Source organism: Rhynchophorus ferrugineus, unplaced genomic scaffold (assembly GCF_030347505.1).
Source record: "Rhynchophorus ferrugineus isolate W39M unplaced genomic scaffold, kcgeb_rfMv2 rfM4, whole genome shotgun sequence".
In the NCBI taxonomy this organism is placed as follows: Eukaryota; Metazoa; Arthropoda; class Insecta; order Coleoptera; family Curculionidae; genus Rhynchophorus; species Rhynchophorus ferrugineus.
Genome location: NW_027472583.1, coordinates 45,233,827 through 45,255,017, shown reverse-complemented (window position 1 = coordinate 45,255,017; position 21,191 = coordinate 45,233,827). Strand labels below are relative to the sequence as shown.

At 33.0% G+C, this 21,191-nt stretch overlaps 1 protein-coding gene across 2 annotated transcripts in view; it reads left to right on the top strand.

Moving 5' to 3' along the window:
* LOC143196018 (RYamide neuropeptides) overlaps positions 1 to 8,558 on the top strand; it is a 45,655-nt gene extending 37,097 nt beyond the window's left edge. Inside the window, exons 2-5 of one of the 2 annotated variants that reach the window (XM_076403599.1) lie at positions 5,757 to 5,835; positions 5,887 to 5,995; positions 6,060 to 6,194; positions 8,359 to 8,558. In XM_076403599.1, the coding sequence (XP_076259714.1) occupies positions 5,757 to 5,835; positions 5,887 to 5,995; positions 6,060 to 6,194; positions 8,359 to 8,389 (354 nt within the window). In that variant the 3' untranslated portion in view covers positions 8,390 to 8,558. Of the gene's footprint in view, positions 1 to 5,756; positions 5,996 to 6,059; positions 6,195 to 8,358 lie in introns of both variants that reach the window. The other variant, XM_076403598.1, reaches the window with a different exon arrangement.
* The last annotated feature ends 12,633 nt before the right edge of the window (positions 8,559 to 21,191 follow it).

Here is a 21,191-nt window from a genome sequence, read left to right as displayed (position 1 = left end):
CCTAATCCACCTAATTAACAATTGTATATCTGAGGAAAGTATTTTACTGTCATTCGAGAGCATATTTACTTTTTCCGTTTAGTTCTTGTTTCCTTCGATGGTGTGTTTACTCGTCAAGTCATCTTGGTATCACTGTATATTTTATTTCTTCTTCTACTATCTATGTACACCATTTTTCATAAAATTAATCACTGAGTCCTGTCTAATGCATTTACCATATCTACAAAACAGTTAGTATTCATTCTCTCCTCATACGTGGTAACCTAATGCTTACGTTTAAATTTGAACAATTACAATCATATCTGTGCACACAAACTTTTCATGCCCTACGATACCATTTTTTACAGTTATATTCAAATAATTATGTACATACCTTTAGTTGTTTCCACTCTCATCACTCTGTCTCAGGAATTTCTAATATTGCACAGTATTATCACATATCCTGAAAGTTTCCTTCAGTCACTTTCACTTTCCCACTCATTGTCCAATTGAATCACTAAACTGTTAATTTCGAATCTGTCTGAAACATGTTCGCAATTCCACCCTTTACCAATTACTTCCTCTGTATGTCTAATCGGGTCCATCCAAACCCAAGGTGTTATGGTTGACAATGCTTCCTTCCACACATCCAAACAGTTATTGATGGAATATCCTTCTCAACCAGCAATATATTTGCAATTAATTATTAATAAATATAATGATCAACAACACCTAATCGAATGTTTTTTTAACTTTAACCTTTTCCCATCAATTTTTGTTGTCTTGCCAAGGATGCCACAATGAACCATTTTGAAATATCCAAGTTTCATCAAGATCCACAAATTCAAATAGTTCATATTCCTTGGTCTTATTTTATGTCTTTAAAAATTTCATTCTTTTTAAGATAATGTCCGGAAATCATATTAAACCTCTCCGAGGGTTATCTTTACACCATTTAAACCCTATGCCCTGTAAGAGTGTATAAAAGGATGTCTTACATCCCTCAAAAAGCTGCATGTCCCTAATTATTTTATGTATACTTTTCAGGCAGACAATTTTCTCTAACATAATTTTATTAAATTATGTTTATATCGATAAAATAGTTTGTGTACTTACTGTTCTTACACGTTTCGTATATTTGGTCTCGAATAGAGCCATTATCAAGATGGTCAAGATTCGTCACCCATTTTGTATGTAGACGGGTTTTCTTTGGTGAATCTAACTTATTATTCTTTCTTTTGTAAGCGATGTTATTCACAGTACTCACAGTAATATTTAGTCCAGCAGGAACCTGCTAAAAAACATTTTCAATAATATTGTAGATACTTATATACTCTGACAACCAGACGCCGACCGGCTGTCAGATGTATGAAAAATTCTTGAAAGCAACAGTGATAAGAGATTTTAACTCTTACCTATAAATTATTGTGGCTGCATAATTAACTGCAGCTCTTAGATTTACTATAATGTTCAAATAAATCATATTTCATATTTTGTTTGTCACAAATATCACAGTTAATTAACCTTGTTGTTCAGACCCCTTATGGCATCTTCTGGAAGCGTAATCTACCTAATTAATAATTGTATATCAAAGTAACGTATTTTATTTTCATTAGAGAGCATAGTAATCTTTTACTTTTTGTTTTCTCTTGTTTCTTTCGTTACTGTGTTTTCTAGTCAACTTATTTTGGTATCACTGTATTTCTCTTTAGTTACTTTTTTACTACCTGTGTACACTTTTCTTGATAAAATTAGATTTAATCACTGCATTCTCCCTAATGCATTTATCATATCTGCAAAATAGTTAGTATTATTTCTCTCCTCATACATTTTAACCAAACTTTCATGTATATTCTGAACAATAACACACATGCACATAAAGCTTTCACACTCTATAATACAACTTCCTACAGTTAAAGTGTATTAATTATATGACATTAAGTTGTTTCTCTTATAATATAGCACCTTCTAATCACTACTTGTTCAGATTGATATGGCTTGACAAGTGGACACGTTTTTGAAATGCCGCAAAAGTGCGAAAATATATTGATGATTGAATCGCTACCAAACCTACATCATTCTTTCGACACGGTATCGCAATATTGTCAGAAAGATGGGGAAATGTTCAAGAAAATATTTTGATTAATTTATATTGTACCAATTTCTGTCAATAAATTCCATTTTACAGTAAAAAATGATCAGAATACATACGAGCTCCTAATAACTCAGATTTCCTATGCCTTACTCAGATATTGATTCCGCTTCTTTTCATATTACATATGTTCTACATAACAGATTATACATACCGAAATTGATTGAAAAAATAAATATTTTTCATTCGAAACTCATATGATAAGTGCCGTTGTTGAGTGAATTAAGAGGACAACGAACTTCTTCATACTTATCGAACCGACCGAATACCAATTCAAGGTTTTCCACACACTTTAAATGTAATCGCGTAAAAAAGGTCAGATTATAAGATATACATAATCGATAAATATCAAAAATGTCGAGAAAATGGTAATATCATGAGTGAATGTGTCGGTTTAAATTCGTATTAAATCCAGTGGTTGAGTTGGGGCTGATGGGAGAAGTGAATAAGGTAAAACGCTCGGGAAAGAGACTTGATTTTTATAATAAGATCTGATTTCTATCATACCTGGATTTCTTTGCGAGCCCACGAAAGTAGTTTACGTCAGACAATTTATTAATGCATTTTTTAGAATTTCAATCGAATAGAGTTGCATGTAAATTGGCGGCAACAAATCTCCGGTAAAGAGAATCTATTTTGTTTGATATTATGGATTTTTAAACAGAATTTGTGTTGCTGCAATGTGTTATTGACTGTTAATTTATTTTGGCTTTGGCATATAACAAATTATAACAAAATAAAATAAAGAAACAAAAATAATGTTATCAAATGTAACTTATTTTAACATTATATTACGTCTAATGCCTATATAATCGAAGGACTTAAACGACAACTAATAATACATTCACAATAATTTATGATTGTTTTATTATATTTACATTGAAATATTTTCCACACCAGCTATGAAGTAGAGCTTTAGTTGAAGAGGTCTAATCTACATAATTAACAATTTTACATTCAAGTAATGAATTTTATTTTCATTCGAGATTATATACTATTTTTGCGTTTAGTTCTTGTTTCCCTCGTTGCAGTGTTTCCATGTCAGCTTTCCTTGGCAAGTGATTGACATGATTATATTTCTCCTTATTTTCTTCTGTAACTGTGAACATTTTCTTGCAAAATTCTATCGGGTTTAACCATATTTTCTGATTTAGTCACTGCTTTTTTTGGTGGTCACACATTGGCCATATAATCTGTAAAAGAGTTAGAATATATTCTTTCCTTAAACATCCCAACCAATGTACATTGTGAATAATTACATGTATATCTTTGAAGACAAATTTTACAGTCACTAACTCTTTCACTATCAACATCACTGTTCAATTACTAAATTGATAAATTCTAATCTTGCAAAACATTTATTCACTTCTTCTTATGTTTGTCTGATGGAGTTCATCCAAACCGAAGGTTATGTATATTGTAAACAATGGTTTCTTCCATAAATACAAAATTTTCTTCAATATATATCCCTCTTGACCAACATACCCATTATAATAATTCTTTACTACACTCATATCAATTCGATATACAATATATATATATATATATATATATATATATATATATATATATATATATATATATATATATATATATATATATATATATATATATATATATATATATATATATGTATATATATATGTATGTTTTGCGAATTAATTATGTCACCGTCAAAAAATGCGTGCATAAATTTGACAGCTGTTATCGGATTATTAGTTTGTGAATTATAGCATTTTGCGTGAAGCAACGTTTTCTTTTTGAAGGGAAAAATACATTTTAAGCAAAAACTTGTGCCGAGTTTCCGGATACTGCCCCAGGAAAATCCACCATCAAGGATTGATATGATAAGAGATCAAAGATATCAAGTGAATGTGTACATCACATCATTCACGAATATTTGGGTATGAGAAAGCTCTGTGCAAAGCGAGTGCCGCGCTAGCTCACTTTTGACCAAAAACAATGACGAGTTGATGATTCGGAGCAGTGTTTGAAGATGATCAAGCGTAATAAATCCGAGTTTTTGCGTCGATATATGACAATGGATGAAACTTGGCTCCATCATTTCACTCCGAAGTCCAATTGGCAGTTATCCGAGTGGACTGCACACGATGAACCCGCTCCAAAGCGTGAGAAAACGCAACAGTCGGCTGGCAAGTTTGGCATCTGTATATCGGGATGCACATGGAATCGTTTTCATTGACTACCTTAAAAAAGGAAGGACCATCAACAGCAACTATTACATAGCGTTATTATATATAGTGTATAGTAAGAAAAAGAACGTGCTGCTTCACCAAGACGATTCACTGTATCAAAAATCCATGAATTGGGCTTCGAATTACTTCCCCATTCACCGTATTCCCCAGCCCATCTGGCCCCAGCGACTATTTCCTATTCTCAGATCTCAAAAGAACGAAGAGGTAATCGCCAAAACTGAGGCCTATTTTGAAACAAGGGACAAATCGTACTACAAAAATGGTATCGAAAAGTTGGAGGGTCGCTATAATCAGTGTATCACCCTTGAGGGGAATTATGTTGAATAAAAAAAATAATTTTGCCAAAAAATGTGTTTTACTGTAGGCCGGGGACTTTTCAATTGACCTGTTATCAAACATACTTCAGTTGGAATTCCGTAGAGTAATGCCTTAAATATCCTAGCTTACCGACATTCCGACAGCAAAAGGGTGTTGAACAAGAACTTGAAACATATGTCGACAACATATGCATGTTGGCAGAAGCTATCTCTGCCTAGGGCTATAGAAAAGCTAGAAACTAGTAAAAAACTAGTCAACAAAATGAAATTACCGAGACTTAATTATATCACTTGAGGGATGCACAATTCCTCGACCAAAATCAGCGGGATACCTTGTCATCAATTTTGATGGTAAAATAAAGTGGAAAACTCAAAATTAAGCAACTGCACCGTTTTGTCCGAAATTACGCCAAATTTGACTGAGATGTACTTATCTGTCAATAATAAAGCCTATTGATTCAAGGACCTTTTTTTCACAGATAACATGTAAATATGATTTGGGTTTCATTATAAATCATCACCATAACATGAATAAGACTTTTGCCTAATTCCATGATCATAAAAAACAGAAACTAAAGATTAGTTTGAACTGGGTACGTCTCCTCCGAAGCACGCTATTGTTCCAAAAATTGACAATGGTTTGGTGTTAATATCAGTTTTTGAGAAAGGAATTTTATTTATAAATGAACGAAGACATAGACGGCTGGTTGATGTTCATGGTTCATGAACTCACATGACTTAATAAATCAAGTACAAATTGTTAAAGTTGCCGTATTCAAGAATTGCAATAATTATATTCATCCAAGATTTATTATATCTAAAAAAAATCATTCATGGACAATTATTCTTTTCGAATGAAAAATAGTGATAATAGCGCATTACAAGAGTCATCTATATTAACACTTCGTAGATGAATTAGAAAATTTCTAAAACATGTGAGATATTGAATAATAAAATATCAGCCAAACTATAAAATCTATAATTTACAAATCAACATAATATTTAATTTTCTATATTTTATCTGACCGTTATATAATTGATTACATTTGAAAGTCATTCACAGACAGTAAACTAATACCGCATTTGTTTCAGATGCATACGAAAAAGTTCGTTGTCCTGCTAATTTATTTAGCATCTATCCTGTTGCATGTTATGTTCACGCAATCCAAAGGTGAGTCCAAGTACGGTACGTTTCATCAAATAATTTTTAAATTTTTTTCAGATACCCATTCTTTCAGACAGATGATTCGCTATGGTAGAGCAGGGAAGAATGACAATTCTGGGTCCATCAACGTCCGACCCCATGGTGAAGTCTTCTACTTAGGTCCGAGGTAAGACGATGATAACATGACTTACTATGTTGGTAGCATAAATGTCACTTAATAATCTCTTCAGGTACGGAAAGCGATCGAAACTGGACTCAACGGTACAGGAAGATAATAAAGACGTACTCTACATGTGCTCCAATGATAAAAACTTTTCGTGCTCATACTCTGGAATCACTAACTTATATAGGTGCAACAGTTTAAGGTATTATACATTCAATTAATGTATATTAATAATTGACTAATTAGTTCCGTTGATAATATTGTTTAAAATTTTCTGTCAGTAATTTTGATTGAGTCTTGAAGATGAGACACTTAGAAATTGTGTATTAGGTTCGTTTGTTTATTGATATAAATATATTAACCACAAATTTAATTATTAACTGTCAAATTATATACAATATTGTGAAAGTGTATAAGTTATAATATTTAAAAGGGTTTAGAAAGCAAACACTATTAATTCGCATCAAAATATTATTTTAACGCACAGAAGAGGCGACTTGTTAAACGGCGGTACAAAGCGACACTGAGGGTAAAAACAGAGTAACCCGTAGTAACAGATAGCAATGATAAACTGTGCTTTGATGAAGTATGACATGTGCACACGGTACGAAGGGAAACTAATACACGACATAACAGCTTATGTTCTAAAACTAATGGCGTGCAATGCGATCAAGGGAAGTAACGCGCGAGATCTGGTCTCTAGGTCTCGCTAGGATTAAGCTAAATTCTCAAAAGAAATAAATAAATGAACAGTACTGTTACTAGTTCACTCACTTCTCCAGCTTCAGCTATAATTGACGTGCAATGCGTACAAGGGAGAAAGCTAAAAACCACACGCTAGAAACGCTGCCACCAAGAGCCAGCAGAAACCACTTTCGGTGGCGTTTATGTATGCTTCAGGTATATTCATAGATCATAACTATGTATCAGTAATTTTAGCCACTTTGATGTTAGTTTCTGGATTGTGAAATAGTTATAATTTATATTTACAGTTGCAACCATAAAATTATTATCTTTAATTAGCCATAATATAAGAATTATGGAGAATATACAAGGATTCGAAAAAATATTAAAATAAAGTAGAATAAAATATATAACAATGGATGGATAAATAAATAAATACGTACAGCATAATGAGCGTAATAGAGATTGATACACCATTTGATAAAACTTATATTGGGCAGTACAAAACAAAGTAAAATAAACTGAATACAAAGAACGTAGTGACTCTAAGTTTTTAGAAATGGACTTTTATGAAGTTCTAACATACCTATGGTGTGATCACATCGGGCAAATACAGCCACCGAAGAAAAATCAACAACGTTGCCATTCGTGGTAATTATTTCTATTAAAAAGTATTCGCAACGGAGACAATTCATATAATTAAAAGGAAGCGGCAATACCGCCTAGTTCCTACATTATCATCCAAACCTTTTTATTTTTAAAACACTACACAAACAACGACCCAAAAATTAAAAGATCTCAAATATCGAATCGTCTGTGTTTTAGAAAAAAATATGGAGAAAATATAAACAAATAAAACCCGCTTTTACTTATGTTAATTCAAAGCAACTTCAGTCCGCCTTTACTTGCCTTACATCCTGAACTGTAATGCGTGTGCGGAAATCCACATACTATGGTGTTTTACAAAGCTTGATTGTTTCTTACTTGGAATATTTTATGACTTGACGTTGAGTACCTTCAATCCACCTTTTGTGATCTTACAGCTTCGGCGGCGATACTTTTGCCCGAACTGCACTTAACTACACTACGAAATGCTTCAAGTAACTGCGGAACGATTATCAACCCAACGTCGATCTGTTTTCTTTTCTTGATAATTAATTTAATTTGATTCCCGTTGATTAATTGAATTCAAAAGAGAACAGCCCGGACTCCTACAAACTACATCAGTTATAATATGTGAAAAGGTTTAGTGTGCTTTAACACAAACAATTATTACATTATTTCAACTCTATTCTTGGAGAATATTTACTGGACTGCAATTGTCACTCGATTTTTACGTTATTGAATCAATGCACCTCAAAAAATAACTTACGTAAACTAAAGTCTAAGGGAAAGTGTTATAAGTGTTTACATTCTGCTAAGCCCGAATAACAAATATGAAATATTTTTATACAGCTTTGAATGTCCATTTTAGGCTGCTTCATTAAAAAAACATTCCATGAAACAGCAGTGGAGTTAATAAACAATTAATAAGTTGTCCTAACGTTTTACGAAATAACAAAAAGAATAAATGAGGCTTGTCTCCTGTAAAAGTTACTTTTACACTGTTTAGATGTCACCGTTTCATACTTTTAATTAGTTATTCCGAACTGAAATATAAATCTGTGTAATTGTTGTTTCAGGGGCTCCATCTTGAAAGATAATTCAATATAAGCCGGATGAACTGAAAGAAGATAGAAAACGAAAATGATCAGAGTGTGCCATGGCTGGAGGCAAACTCTGATTGGCTGTAAATTAATTACTGTAATATACTATAGGCAATATTGAATAAATATTCAAAAAAATATGTATGTTAAATATATGACTAAACATGTGAACAATATATTGCGTGTTTTATTTATTATAAACGATTTTTTGTAAAATATAACTGATAATAAAGTAAAGTAGTACTGAAATAAAGTAAATTTATACTTAACCAATAAAAATATTTTAATAAATTATTTCTTCCGAAAAGAAAGAGAAACGAGTTCATTGTTTTCGTGAAGAAATATTTCCTAAAAATAAAAATCAATCTCAAGGTCTTGAATCAAGTAACATGAAATAATCCTGCACTAACGTCATTTCAAATTAAGTAACAGGAATTATTTCAATTAAATAAGAAAAATATATATGTAGTTTCGAAAGGACTTACTGAAACTCATTGTGAATATCCCCTAGTTTAGTTCATTAGAAGTTCTAGTGGATCCCACATTTCTTTTGTAGTTAGTTGTAGTCGATTAATTTCTGCTGTAATATATGTGTCTTTAATATTGTCCTCTCACCATACATTTTACAGTTGCGTATTTAACAAAATAATTACCAGTAATCGCTAGCCATTTCCTGCATTGCGTAAGCAACATGCCAAATTAATGCCTCAAGATTGTGTCAAATTTAATATATAAATTTTGGCTTCTATAGATTTCCGTTTTATTGGCAGGGTCTATGAAACTCTGACTTTGTCCACTTATTATGCTTAATTAATATTCTATAGATTATTTAGGACATGTTAGTGAGCATTTTACATTATCATACCTGACATGATGGAAATAACTACCTTATTATTATTTAAAGTATTTTGTGTCTTTAGATCTAAATTTTCTTTTTTTTTTGGCTGTTTCAATTGTTTTGGAAAATTCCTCTCGTTCTTGTACTAAATAAATCTCAATCTCAAAAATGAAGAAACCATGTAGCATTGTTCGGGAAAATGACTAGAAAGATAATCTGATGAATTGCTTCCCATTTAAATGCTTCTCTGTAGATTTTCACAGATTTCAGTATGAGTTATCACATCTGAAATGTGATAATATTAAAATATCACATTAACATTAAAATTAATTTGATTCTATTCAATACTATATTGTATTGTATCAGTTGAAACTCTTACATCTTAGCAAGAATGAACCTACTTTAACGAACTTTACTTTAACTTTTACGAATTTACCTACTTTATAGATGTGATATACCACAAAGGAAAGATATCACCAAGAAGCGAGTGACTGAATGTAAATAACTGGATCAATGAAATAAAAGTTAATGAAAACACATCAATGCATATTAGGTTAACACATAATCAAACTGTACTTGGAAAAATAATATTGAATAATATTACCATTCCATATAGCAAAAACATTAAGTGTCTTGGGATGAAACTCGATGCAAAACTTCATTAGAATGAGCAAAAGAGATGAATTTGGAATATATAAAAAAATATTGGTTAATTGGGAGTATTGGTTAAATAAAGAATTTCAACATCCATAAAGAGAATCCTAAAGAGGTATGAGGAAAGGATCCACCATCATGTTAATATCAAAGCAAACTTTCAAAAGAGTCAAATAAGGTCGAAGTATTATTCAAGATATACACCTAGATTTTAAGTTATTGAAAAATTAATTTGTAGGTTAGTTGGCAACGACTAGTAAAAAAAGTAGTTTATAAAAAATGTTACACATGATGACTTTCTTCAATTTTTGCTCCGAATGCCATATTTTAGAATGTATTTAGACCGGCGTATTATTTATCAACTGTATCAATATAACCACTTCAAAAAACTGAAACACTATCTGGCGTTTATTTTCTATATCATCCAATATCACAAGCTTTTATCGATAGATCACAACAAACGTCCAAAAATTCGTCGTCATTCTTTCACTTTAAAAGGGTATTTATTACAAATAATTGATACACAATATATTTTAAATTAAAGGTTTTTCATCGTTTTCTGTAACTTTCGAAAAAAACGATAATGGTTTGGCAGAATTTCAATCACTGATACATTTCCGTGTAACTAACAGGTCAATTTAAAAGTCCCCGGTCTGACACATAGATGGCGCAGCTATAATTAAATCCATATGTTTTTTAATTAGCCCTAACCCTCCAAAGATGCGTGTAAAAAATTGACAGCTGTCGGATCACTAGTTTGTGAATTATAGCATTTTGAGTGAAGCCATTTTTGTTATTGTGAAAAAAATGGATAAAAAGGAATTTCGTGTGTTGATAAAATATTGCTTTTTGAAGGGAAAAGATACAGTTGAAGCAAAAGCTTGGCTTGATGCTGAGTTTCCGGACACTGCGCCAGGAAAATCAACCATCAAGGATTGGTATGCTAAGTTTAGACGTGGTGAAATGATCATCGAAGAGGGTGAACGTAGAAAAGAAAGTTTTCCGATAATGATCCCACCTTTCGCACCGCCGGATAATCTGCTCTCCCACTGTTTTCGACTCGAATATGACGGAGAAGACATATACATGTAACGATTTTATCATTGCTTCTCAAATGTTCCCAAAGTGATCTCAATTAATGAAGGTGTTATGGCCAAATTATGGCTTTCAGGGAGCCGGAAGAAATCACTATAAGATTTTGTTGTATATTCTATACGAACTTTAGAGATTTGTAGATGGATAATAGTTGAGCTTTGAATATGTCTGATGTAAATTGGTAAATGACGCTGATGTAAAAGCATCGCCCACATAATAATTGCTCTTGGATCCATCACTGTAGATAAATTAATGTTCAAGATATCAGGGTTCAGGTGAAAACTCCAAAGATATTTATAATTAATGTTAGTATTTACCAACTAGAAAAGCCTGTTATGAGATAATCCCGACTTAACTTTTAATAAGCTAGCGTATTTTATCTAAAGCAAGAGGGGGGATTTCTTTCTTTATTTATTTTTTTATATTTTAAAGTCTCCTTTTTACCAACGAGGGTCTATCTGAACTGGGCCTACTGATTATGTGGGCCTACTGGCTGGCTAACCTACCGATTGGCGAGTGACCAACTTAAAAATCATCCCAGAAGACATCCGGTCTTACCCATCCTAGTTACTGGCGCGACTGCTCCCCAACCAAGTCGTCGTTTACTTTATTTATTATGTATGAATTTCATTATTTTATGTATATAGTTTATTTATGTATGAAGTGACAGCCGAAATAAAGCGCTGGCTACCGTTTAAAATTTAATCAACATCACCGCTTCATAAAACCTTAAGAGATAGTCGCTGTGGGATCCCTAATTGAAGTTAATCAGAGAACGTAGCAATATCCTTTAGACATCTATCTTACAAGTATTTGAAAAATATTTACAAAATGTGAAACACTTCATGGTTTTGCATGTCATTGAGCAGGGGCCCATTCCATGGAAATTAAATGGTTTTACGTGGTCCACCCAAATATATAAGGCAATCAGAAAATGATAGGAGATACGAATCAAAGACGAGACTCGAAATTAAACAACAATATTGGTTAGTCGAAAGATATTCCCAGCTTGGCCTAAGATCAAAGATATTGATTCGTCAATAAATATTAAAGCCCATTTGAACTAGAAGGACCGCAAATATGAGGTTTGATTCGTTTCGGCAGCAGATTTCTTCAGTTCAAACGACAAAGGTAATTAATTAAAATTAAAAAAGAGCTATAATACAAATTTTACCGTTATATACATAAATAATTCGCACAAATACCAGGTATACCGGAAAGTTATTACCAATTTTTATCAATATCGAGATGAACGATGAACAAAAGTCACTAGGCTTAAGTATGTAATGTTATGATTTGACACATATGTCATTTTATTCTACTGGTATACAGCTTCAAAGTTATATACGCTATATCTTGCTAAAAAAACATTAGCATGTATACTCTTCGAAAATGTCAAATTTCGCCACTAAAAACGTGCATTTGCTGCGCGCATTATTTTTCCTATTTAATAAAAAAAAACTGCTGAAAGTCATCGTTTGCTGGTAGTAACTTACGGTTCACATGCTCTAACCTTCGAAAACTGTTTCGAAAGTTCCAAAGTAGTGATTTCGATAGGCAAGGCAAAGAACGTTCTCATATACCGAAAAAGTTTGAAGGTGCGAAACTGCAACAGTTATTGGATGAAAACCGATTACAAGCAATGGGGAAGTACCACAAGAGAGCAAGATAAGAGCCACATTAATTGAATGAAGTAATTTCTGCATCGAATAGTGAATGGTGATGAAAAGTGGATTTATTTTGAGAACTTTTGAAAAGGACAAAAATCATGCTTATCACTTGCCAAAAGCGGTCGATTGGCTCTAAGACCAAATCGTTTTGGTCGCAAGATAATGATCTGTGTTTGGTGGGACCAGAGCGCCGTCTCGTAAAGCGGCCAAGGAAGCGTAGAAAGCACTTGGATGGGATATATTATCGCACCCGGCAGACCTTGCCCCGTCCGACCATCAACTTTTCGCATCAATGGGACTCGTACTTGCAAGGCAGCTCTTCGCCAATTTCAAAGAAATTAGAAAATGGCTCGATGAATGGTTTTGCTCAAAGGACAAGCTGTTTTTTGCGACGGCATCCATAAGTTACCTGAAAGATATGCAAGATGTATATTATGTCCAATAGTTTACCAACACTTTGAGTAAATCAAATTTTCAATTCTTTTGATTTTTTTCAAAAGAAAGGTAATTACTTTCCAATACATCTGGTATGTGTATTACCAATTTAATGTAACATATTATATTAATAAATTGTCAACAATATAATCTAAAGAGAGGTTTTTTTCTAGATCCTCATACAAGAGAATTTTTTTAATAAACGTAAGCAGCCCTCCGAAATGTTCCACACATACAATATCTTTCACTGATTCCCCAAAGCATACTATACCTTATTTCCTTACTTCGTATAATTTTTGAAAAAAAAAACATAAGAAACTAATGGGAAGCGTAATATAGAGGACAAACGGGACATTTATTATCTCCATCATATAACAATGAGAATATTTGCTATTTTAGTATGAGAAAAAAACGATTTTTCAATGAATTCAATATAAAGTGCATTAGAGTCATTGGAGATATTTTGATGTTTCGTGAAAAAATGTACCTGTACTAAATAAAACTTAAATGTGATACAATATAGTTTGTATCATTTATTGCAAATTCCTTAAGATTAATTATTTTATAAACTAATATCTTAGAGAGCAACTTAAGGGAAATAGTTTGAAAAACTACATATGGTAAAAAAAAATATATGGAAATTATAATCAAGAAAACGCTGAAAGCTTGAAGCTCGTAAGTCTTTAAAATACGATTCTTAAGGCAAATTATATATGTTTATTTCCAAAATTGTATTAGAAATGAAGTAATTTTATTCAGATGCTGCAATCAGTGCACAGTTGAGAGAGAAAAGCGTAAGTTACAAAGGTGTCGATTGAAAATGAACGAATTGCTCATCTGGAATGATATTGTTTGTCTTCGTAATATCATTAACAGCATAAAGAATTGCTCGTTCAACAAGCTTGGAAATGGGACTCAGTAGGCTGATAGGTCTATAGCCAGAAGGTGATGATATTAGTTAGTTTGGCAAGCTCTATGATAGAGACTATTCTTGAGTCGGATCTGTGACTTGATGATTTCAGGAACTGGCTCTCCTCGAGAGTTTAAATAAGATGGAACAGCACGCCCGAGTTGGTCAGGTCGATCAATCTTCGGAATTGGTCCGGACTCTAGGAGAATTTCCTGATATTTCTTCCAGTCGGTTTTCTTCTTGACTTTAAAGAGATGGATTTAAGGATAGGGATTTCGATTGCACAACAGTTCCCTAGAGTTAATATAATCGGGACGATGGTCCGAATGCAACACGTCAAGAACTTGTACCTTAGAAGGACGATTAATGTTCTGGAGACTGAAAAAGTCCAGAATACGTGGAGTGCTCCGTTATTCAATAGCGGGATGATAGGTAGGTTCATCCAGCAGTTTGTGCTCAGTGCTGCGATATCGTTGGCCGCTCGCAATAACACATGGTCTACACCGATTTATTTTGAGATTAGCCGTCGAAGAGAGTTTTTAAAGCAGAGGATTGATGTGTGGAGCATTTCCTGTACAAGGAGTTAATCACCACTGTACGATCATGAATTTCCACCTCGATACAATTGAAGGCAGAAGGTTGTGTTTGATTCCTTTTTGGACTAGCATAGCAGTTTCTCGACAGCGGGCTGGGACACAGTCATTCCTGTAAACCGTGTAGTTTATAAAGAAGAAACGATGAGAGGGTTTTAGGAAAGTCTCCTGGATAAGTGCTATATCGATGCCAGAAGACGAAGGAACGAGGCGGCTAAATTGGGAAGGAAATGTTAGGATTGAAAGAACTGCAGGATGCTGAACATCAGCTGCAGTGTGAAGGTAGTTTTAAGGTCCGCTGGCAGTGCAGGAGATTACATTGGGGCAGGGGTTGGGATATTGGCGGCAGCCGCAAGTTTGGATGAGGCCAGCTTTTGAGCTAACTTCCAGCTTCCCTGGTTGCTCCACGCAGAGTTTGCATTGCCAAAGGCTTGTATGGATTGGTCTAGAATTCCCGGGGGCAGGTCGGCAGCTACAGACTGTGTAATTAGCCGTGTGTGAGTCTCCACAATCATTGCACTTGGGTTGGTCATCGCGTACCTTGGAGCATGAATGGGTATCATGGTGATCGGCGCATTTGACACACCGGAGAGGCGCTGTACAACGAGAGCTGGAATGGCAAAACAACTGACAGTTGTAACACTCTACAAGCTGGCCGTTGCCTCGCTGGAGTTCGACTCTTTCACGATGGAGAGGCCTATTTTGATGAGACTTATAATGTTCGTTTCTTCGTTAGGTACAACGACCTGGTTTATAGAAAGGTCTTCGCGTGATGCTTCTGCTCTACGCTGCTGTTATCCTAACAACAAAATAAGCTGTATTTGGAATATATGCCTTCCATACCAATAGCTCGCTGAATTAGCAAACATAATTAAAGAAACAAAATCTGAAAACAAGCAAATATCGCCATTATTCCGATAAAATGAGATAACAGACCCACCAGTCTGTTTGAATATCGGAAGACCTGATATTTTAGAGATAATTTTAAATTTTATTTTTTAAACTAGCCTTATTTAATTATTTATGTCGATTATTTCTATGAAGAAAGATGCAATATGCGGACGGAAATAAGTTAAACCTTTGCTGTATATGTTGGAGATCAGATCCAGATTTGTTATTATACGGATCAAAGACAATGACAACAATAAACAACAATGTCGGTTAGTCGAAGGATATTCCCAGTTTAGCTTAAGATTAGCTTGATTAATCAGTCAATTTTAATGTCCATTTGGACTTATGGGGGCGCAAATATGAGGTTTCGTCCTTAGTGAAATTGAAATGAAAAAAAAACAGAAATGAAAAAGTTGGGTGTCTTATTTAAGTAACTAGTAATCCAACGCAACCAAAACAAAGTGTTTCAATTAATTAATTATACTTGAAAGTTTCCATAATACTTATAAAGCAAACCATATTGAAAATACTGTAAATCGCCTAACGCATTTAGACAGAATTTGTTGTATGCACCTCAATAAAGTAGCACATAACAGAAAGTTAAGCCTTAGTTAAGAAAGCTTTCAAATGAATGAGCTTAAAGAAGTTTCCGAAATAGCGTACGGTAAGTTATCAATAGTAAATTCTTCATATTAATTCCAATAAAATTACACTACTTTAAATATCAAAGTAAAACCACCTGTACAAAACGAGTAGAAAAATGTTTAGCTACTTTTTGATTTATAAAAGAAAAAAAGAACCCTTTTGAACTTCTTCGAGAGTTTGTCGCTTAACAATAATTATTTATAAGTAACGCAGAGTATTGTGTCCGGTCCGACACTTATAAAATTCGTTTCTTCGGTACAAAAGCAGACCGAAAATGTTGTCCTTTGTGTCTCTCAATGGAGAAATTCCTAACAATGCGGACATACGCGTTCATTTTTTATCGGTTGTGTAAGGCGGAACACGCAAATTATATTCATAAGCCATTTACCGTTTATAAGAATCCAAATAATTTTCAGAGAAAACATTTTATATAATGCTCATTTTTCATCTATTTAGTAATGTTAATTAAGGATCGTTATTGATTGAGAACATATGTTTATAATTATGTGTATAAAATTAAATTGTAATTCGGAAAATTCACATTCAAAAACATTATCCACAATTCCCATAAAGAAGATAAAATTTTAGATTACTATTAGAGCATAATAGCTTCGAATAAATACTGGATAATTTTAACCGACTTCGAAAAAAGAGGAGGTTCTATGTTCAATGTATGTTCGCCGACCGAGGTGGTCACATTGGATCCAAATCCGGATCTGATGTGGGGAATTCGAGGGAAGCGCTCAAATTTCAAAGGCACGTACAAAGCTTTCACATATTTTTTAACTAAAACAAACAGATATTTTGTTATAATGTTATTGCTAAGCTGATGTGATGGAAAAACGGAAGTCGTTCAGTGCAATAATATTGTAAATAATAGATAAATAGGTATTAAGCTAAATTGTGTGTATGTAGTAGAATATAAAATACGTATAATAGATAGGTTAAATAAGGTTTTTGTTTATTTTTATTTAGTTATTACAACGATTATTATGTACATATTTTATTTTAAAATGTTTTCTTTGTGTTAAAAATCTTAGTTTGATTATTTTGTAATTTTTAGTGAGTTCCTTAAGTCCGTTCAGTTTTTTTATTAAAGATATTTTAGAAATCATATTTTAACGGAGAGATAGAAGAATGTAGAAGAGTGACTGAAATCCAGGGAATCTCTGTATTTTTAGTTTCTTTCTCTGAGCCCACAGAAATATTTCTACCCCAAAATCGATCAAAAACCAATCCAAACTCACCGATACCAAACGAAGAAGAATTTCTCAGACAAATTAAAAAAACATGGCACCGGGCAAAGACGGAATTGTTGGAGAACTCTTGAAGTCAGTCGGGCCAGCGACTGTAAGGGAAATCACAATAATCATGAAAAACATTTGGCAAACTGAAAAGGTTCATGATGACTGATAGCATGATGGTTCTCAAACCCGGAATAAAACAGAACAGGTCGGGCTATGCATACCTAAATGCTAAATTCTATTGCTGAGGTTTATTCTTAGACCTATCTCGTACTTTTGATAAAATATGTCACACAGGGCTACAAGCTAAATTAAAGAAACTCTTTCTTCATCCGCACTTTTAACTACTGAAATCTTACCTTACAGATAGATAGTGTACTATAAAACCATGACGATTTGTTAATTAAAAAGCACATAGCACACATATTACAACTAGTCATAAACTACAACTAACTAATTCCTTGGTATTGTTGTTAAAGTCCATATATAAGATTGCAGACTTAAATTCAAATATCGGTTGATGATAAATCAATATACCTCTCTAGAACTCAAAATGAGTCAAATTCATAGTATTAGTGTTAAGTATTTCGAAAGAGTGTCATGCAACCCAATAGTTTTGCCATTGAATGTGCCAAATGTGAGTGAATTGTGAACGTGGACTAAAACGTTTGCTACCATCAAGCAGATGAGATGTAGACTTTATAACAAGATTGGGAATAAAATATTTTACAGACATTAATTGCTTATTGAGATTATTTTCTACATGTTATGTAAATAATAATTATCACAAGAAGGGTAATAAAAAACTAAAAGCATTGGTCATCTCATTAAGTAATAATATGTCAATGGAAAAGTCCCCGGCCTACCATAGTAAAACAAATTTTTTTGTCAAAATTAGTTTTTTTTTTTATTCAACATAATTCCCTTCAAGAGTCATACACTGATTATAACGACCCTCCAAATTTTCGATACCATTTTTGTAGTACGATTTGTCCTTTACTTCAAAATAGGCCTCAGTTTCGGCGATCACCTCTTCATTTGACGAAAATTTCCTCCCAGTTAGCATTCTTTTGAGCTCTGAGAACAGGAAATAGTCGCTGGGGGCCTTATCTGGACAATTCGGTGGATGAGGAAGCAATTCGAAGCTCAATTCATGGATTTTGGCCATCGTTTTCACTGACTTGTGACACGATGCATTGCCCTGATGAAGCAGCACTTTCTTTTTCTTCAAATGCAGCCGTTTTGCGGCGATTTAGTCCTTCAAATGGTCCAATAACGCTATGTAATAGTCGCTCTTGATTGTTCTTCCTTTTTCAAGGTAGTCAATGAAAATTATTCCATGCGCATCCCAAAATACAGACGCTTTGGCGCAAGTTTCAATTGACCTGTTATGAGTCGATCGCATATTGAAAGCCACTTTAATTAATATTAGGTGAAAAAGGGCCACAATAGGGCTTTTAAAATTATTCTTCCTGAATTCTTTTATTTATAGGGCTATTAAATTAGGAAATATATTCCTTATTATTAATATGTATTGTCTGTTGCAATTTGTACATTCGTTTTAGAATCAGACAATATTTTCCTTCTCATTTTATTCTAGTTAAAATGAGACACAATACTATCTGATGGTTGGAACACGTAAACGAATAAGCCTGTCAAAGTCGTCCGGTTGTCAGACGTATGCAAATTGCTTGAAAGCAATATTGATAAGAGGTTATAACCTACAAACTATTATATCTGTATAATTAACTCTAGTTTTAGATGTACTATAATGTTAAAAAAATTATATTTCTTAACATTTTTGTTCAATTTTTATATTCAGATTAGAATTTTGTGGTATGTCAAAGCCAAACTGAACTAAAATCAGAGTTTATGCGGCAATATTGCGACGTTTTGATGTCACAAATTTAACTGAGGTATGTAGAAAATAACTTTGAACACACTATATTTGCCGTTGAACGCGTATTGGAAATTTATATGAATTTCCAGAATATTAATAAAATCGTATTAGATTAACACAAAATCCACTTAGAATGTATGAATTACTAACGTAATTTTTATAAGTCAGGTAAATATGACATGTTAAGTCAGATTCTAATCGCCATAAATTCGTATTAGGTGTCTATCTTGAACTATCTAGTCGCAATGGATACAAATGGGTATTAAGTCTTTTTCAATTGGCCCGAGCTTAATTTCTTTTTTCTTGTAGACTACTCTTTTATTACATCTTGTTTCCTTTCTTGTTAATAACAGGAGGGTGCCTTTTCTTTAATAAAAAAATCCTGGAGGACTAATTACGTTTTTTTATGTTCCTCAAAACGAATTTATTCATATACTAAACATATATACAGTTTTGATCAATGATCTTTTGCCAGTTTTAATGCTATTAAGATAATCTTGCAGAGAACAAATAGTAGTCGAAAGTTCTTGCTGAGTCAGTAAGATGTGTGATCGTGATAGAAGACAATGCCTTTTTAATTGATCAATTTTAGTTCTTTCAGAAATGTCGCCTTTTCATAATTCGATAATATATTGCTAGATGAAAGTAAAAATGCAAAATTTGATGAAAAGTGTTTTCATTTCCAAAGTAAAATAACCTTTAACCGACTGAACCAATGACAGTACCCTTATATTTTTCAAAGCTTTCAAACACGCTATGGTATGATTTCAGTGAATGTGTATTATCAGATATAAACAACTATAAAATCGTATATTAGGAAAAACCGAAATGACTTTCCCCACCTACAAAAACCCAGGTCAAGTAGGCTAATGTTTGTATGGCTTATGCATCGAGATGAAATACTAACAAAGAATGAAGGGTTTTCTGTGAATAATAATTATACAAAAAGACGATACAGAACATAAGCATAGTTGAACAGAAATGAGAACCTGTCAGTCAACCATCGAGAGTAGTGATTTTCTCTTATTCAGATCGAAACAACATGGTTTTCAAAAGATCAAAAATATGATAGTAGATAAAAGAAAAGTATTCTATTGATACTGTAACCTTTTGTTTTGTTGTTGGGGGTTAGGTTCCGATAAGACAGCAGCGGTTAGTAAAACCGCGGTTGACGAGGAATCCATATATGAACGCGTTAAAAAGAGAAAAGCATGTAATTTTGTTAGATTTATAGTTGAATTTAATTGTCTATTAATGAAGGAAATTCTACGTACATATGTACGTAAATATAATATTTATTTTCACTTATAGCAACTAAAATGCCGATAAAACATAAAATAAATTATATTAATTTAGTATAACATCTTTATTAGATACGCTTAGTACAATCTTAATTTACAATTAATTCATTACTACTTTTCCTATGTACTTGGATTAATTAACAAGCAAGACGAGTGCGAGAAAATACATCAATATGTATTCCTCAATTATAAAATTATAATAAGTTATAGGCATAGTTTACACTAAATGTATACATTTTATATAGGTTCGTTGATGGTTTGATTCGCTTCAATCTCCTGACTCCTAGTAGTTGTATTGCTTCCACGTTAGTATGATTTAATAATCTTCTTTCGTATTTCAAGGCGAACTCTTGGGTAACTTCGCAAATCCATTTGATTTCCAGGTCATCGGGCAGTTCTTCGTTGGTTACATAGCGATAGGCATTGGTAATCAATCGAAGAACCTTGTTTTGACAGCGTTGTATGACTAGTTGATTTGAATTTTTAGTGCAACCCCATATTTGCACCCCATAGGTCCAAATTGTATTATAGATCAACCTCTTTGATTTTAGATCAAGTTGAGAGTAGTTTCCGACTAACCAGTATATTTGTTTTATTTCAGTTCTAATGTGTTTTGCTTTTTGTCTAACGTGA